This window comes from Nelusetta ayraudi, unplaced genomic scaffold, assembly GCF_046127955.1.
Source record: "Nelusetta ayraudi isolate G7.1 ecotype Tasmania unplaced genomic scaffold, CSIRO-AGI_Nayr_v1 ptg000073l, whole genome shotgun sequence".
Classification (NCBI taxonomy): domain Eukaryota; kingdom Metazoa; phylum Chordata; class Actinopteri; order Tetraodontiformes; family Monacanthidae; genus Nelusetta; species Nelusetta ayraudi.
The window spans coordinates 237501-240000 of NW_027466123.1; the positions used below are offsets into that span (position 1 = coordinate 237501).

A 2500-nucleotide genomic window follows, 5' to 3' on the forward strand; every position below is an offset into this window, starting at 1 on the left:
AGATTGAGATTAAATTTTAATTTTAAGTACAGAGCAACGAAACGGAGCTAGCATCCTACCAGAGTGCTTAGCAGTGAATTAAATACAGATGTACAACATATATATATATATATATATATATATATTTATATATATATATATGTATATGTATAGCAAATTAATAATTTAACTGTTGCTATAAAGTACAAGTATAAAATAATGAAAAAATAAATGATATATATCGGCATAAGTATGCACAGAACAGGTTGAAAATGGGACAGATGGGATTTATTTGAATACTGGTGTTGGGTATCAGTGCATCACTAGTATGTAAACAGTCGTCAAATGAAGGAGTGGTATTTAATCAGAGGCGAAAGCTAAACGAGGTCTAAGGTGGTGCTCCTCACAGGCCGGCTCTCAGCGGACCGACCGGTCTGGTTGCATTGTTCCTCCTCCTCCTCTGCCTGCGCCGTTGCCACAGGCCGGCGGCGGTGCCTCGCGGCGCCCTTTAGCCCACTGGCGAGCGCAGCGGCAGTGGCGGTGCCTTGGAAACAGGAAGCGTTCGCACACTGCGTCACAGGGCTTCTTCTGATGTTTCCCGGCCCTGTGTTCTCTCCCTACCTGAACCCTCAGACCATTCACGCACGTGTGTGTGGAGGTCTGACTTCCCTCTCCTGACTGACAGCTGGAGACTTTCAACAGCACACACACGAAATACATCACATATATTACACACCGCCACACCTTATTTTGTCTTGTCAACAATAAATAATAAACAGCCACAAAAATCCCCCAAATTAAATGAAATGAAAATGTTTAATCACAATAATTGAGATTGGGAGTAAAACATTTTTAAGATTGCCCAAAACATTTTTTTTTTCCTACTGCTGTTTGCAACTGTACAAGACTTCAAGTGGAACTTCAAGAGAGTGTTCAGTTGCCCTGCGCGCAATGCGGACGCCGGCCGTTAATGCAGATCAGCGGGTCGGATTAATGTGATTTGAAAAGGCCCCGGTCGGAGCGCAGACGGCCGTCCCTCTGGTCTCTGTTGCGACTGATCCAAAGATGCTCTGTGTCACGAAAATGACGCGGCCGCTCGCTTTGGAATGCACTAAGTACATGCATGTGACAGCGACTCGCTGCCGCCCCCCAGAGGCGAGGGAAGCCGTTGACGTTGACTTCATTAGAACCGTCGCAGTCGCATACCATTCGTTGGAGGGGACGGGGGATGCACTGCTCCCTGCCTGTGCGTCATTAGCCCGGAGGACCCCGAAGGCCTCGTGACTTGTGCCGGCCTGCTCTCGGTCGTCGAGGTGCACCCTGGGAGACGCAGTCGTTTATTAATGGCCGCTGAACAAGGACCCGGTGATTCAGGAACAACCTTAGAGCATCAAACTACGTTGATTTTCCACATATTTATGGTACAATGTGAGGATTGAAAACATAGTTCTGGGACTACATGGGAAAAGCTGGGCTTCGGCTACACAGCACGTGTTAGCTATTGGGTTGGGACACATTGAAGAGCCACAACACCTGTTTAGCACAGCTGTTAGCGCACCTGTTTTTCATCAAAAAACAAGAGTGGAATCGCTGTTCTAGCATTGAAACGTCGCCTCTCTTCCCAATACACACACACAAGTATCATTGCCCTTTCTTACAGTGCGACGTTCACACGGGCCCAGTGCCTCGTATGTTACTTTTTTTTTTTTTTTTTTTTTTGAAGGAATGAGTTTTAATGGATTTTTGTGAAATTATACGGCAATAAAATGAACAGAGTAGGAATCTCCTCTATACTTACACGCTACATACCTCTGTTTCACTCCACTTTTCAGAATGTGTGTCCTGCAATGCATAGTTCTTTTTAGACACCTTGTCACATTGTTTTTTTTGATCCGTGGCTCATTTTTCACATTGCAAAAAATCCCATGGCACACCGCTAACCAAAAATATTATTAAAAATGACAATTCTTAGCCGTGTGACAGTGTAGTCTTGATTTATTGATACTCACTCAGTGTAAAACCTGGACCTGTTTAGCTGCTCACAAAAGTGATTTTCTATTTTTTATTTTCATTTTTTTAATATATTTTTTAATTTTTTAATATTTCTAATATTTCTAATATTAATTTTTTTTAGACCATTTCAGTGAAATTCGATAATTTTTACGGCACAGCTGACATTATCTCATGGTACACTAGCTGTTGAAAAACACTGCCTTAAAGGGCATTGTCACCGTTCCCTGGTCAGTGACAGCGCCCCCTGCAGGTGTTGATTTCATCCTCTGAGACGGCCAAACTTTTGGACCTCCTACCCAACCTGAACCGTTTGCGGATGAAACATTAACATGGAAATGGGTGTTAACATGGGACTTGTAGCATGTCGTCAACATTAACGTGTGCTGAGTGACCCCCCTCTGTCTTGACCTGCAGTGGGACCTGGTGTGCAACCAGTACTGGCTGGTCCCAGTGGAGGAGGTGTGTTTCATCCTGGGGGTCCTGACTGGTTGTCTTAGTCTGGGATACG

General features: G+C 44.3%; 1 protein-coding gene and 1 long non-coding RNA gene across 3 annotated transcripts in view; both read left to right on the forward strand.

Moving 5' to 3' along the window:
• Positions 1–2500, forward strand: part of LOC142899494 (uncharacterized) — a 21611-nt gene that overhangs the window by 10383 nt on the left and 8728 nt on the right. The gene's annotated exons all lie outside the window — the stretch shown is intronic.
• Positions 1–2500, forward strand: part of slc22a17 (solute carrier family 22 member 17) — a 19308-nt gene that overhangs the window by 8080 nt on the left and 8728 nt on the right. For both annotated transcript variants that reach the window (XM_076043098.1, XM_076043096.1), the window contains one exon: positions 2407–2500. This exon is cut by the window's right edge and continues 10 nt beyond it. In XM_076043098.1, coding sequence (XP_075899213.1) covers positions 2407–2500 — 94 coding nt within the window. The remainder of the gene's footprint in view (positions 1–2406) is intronic.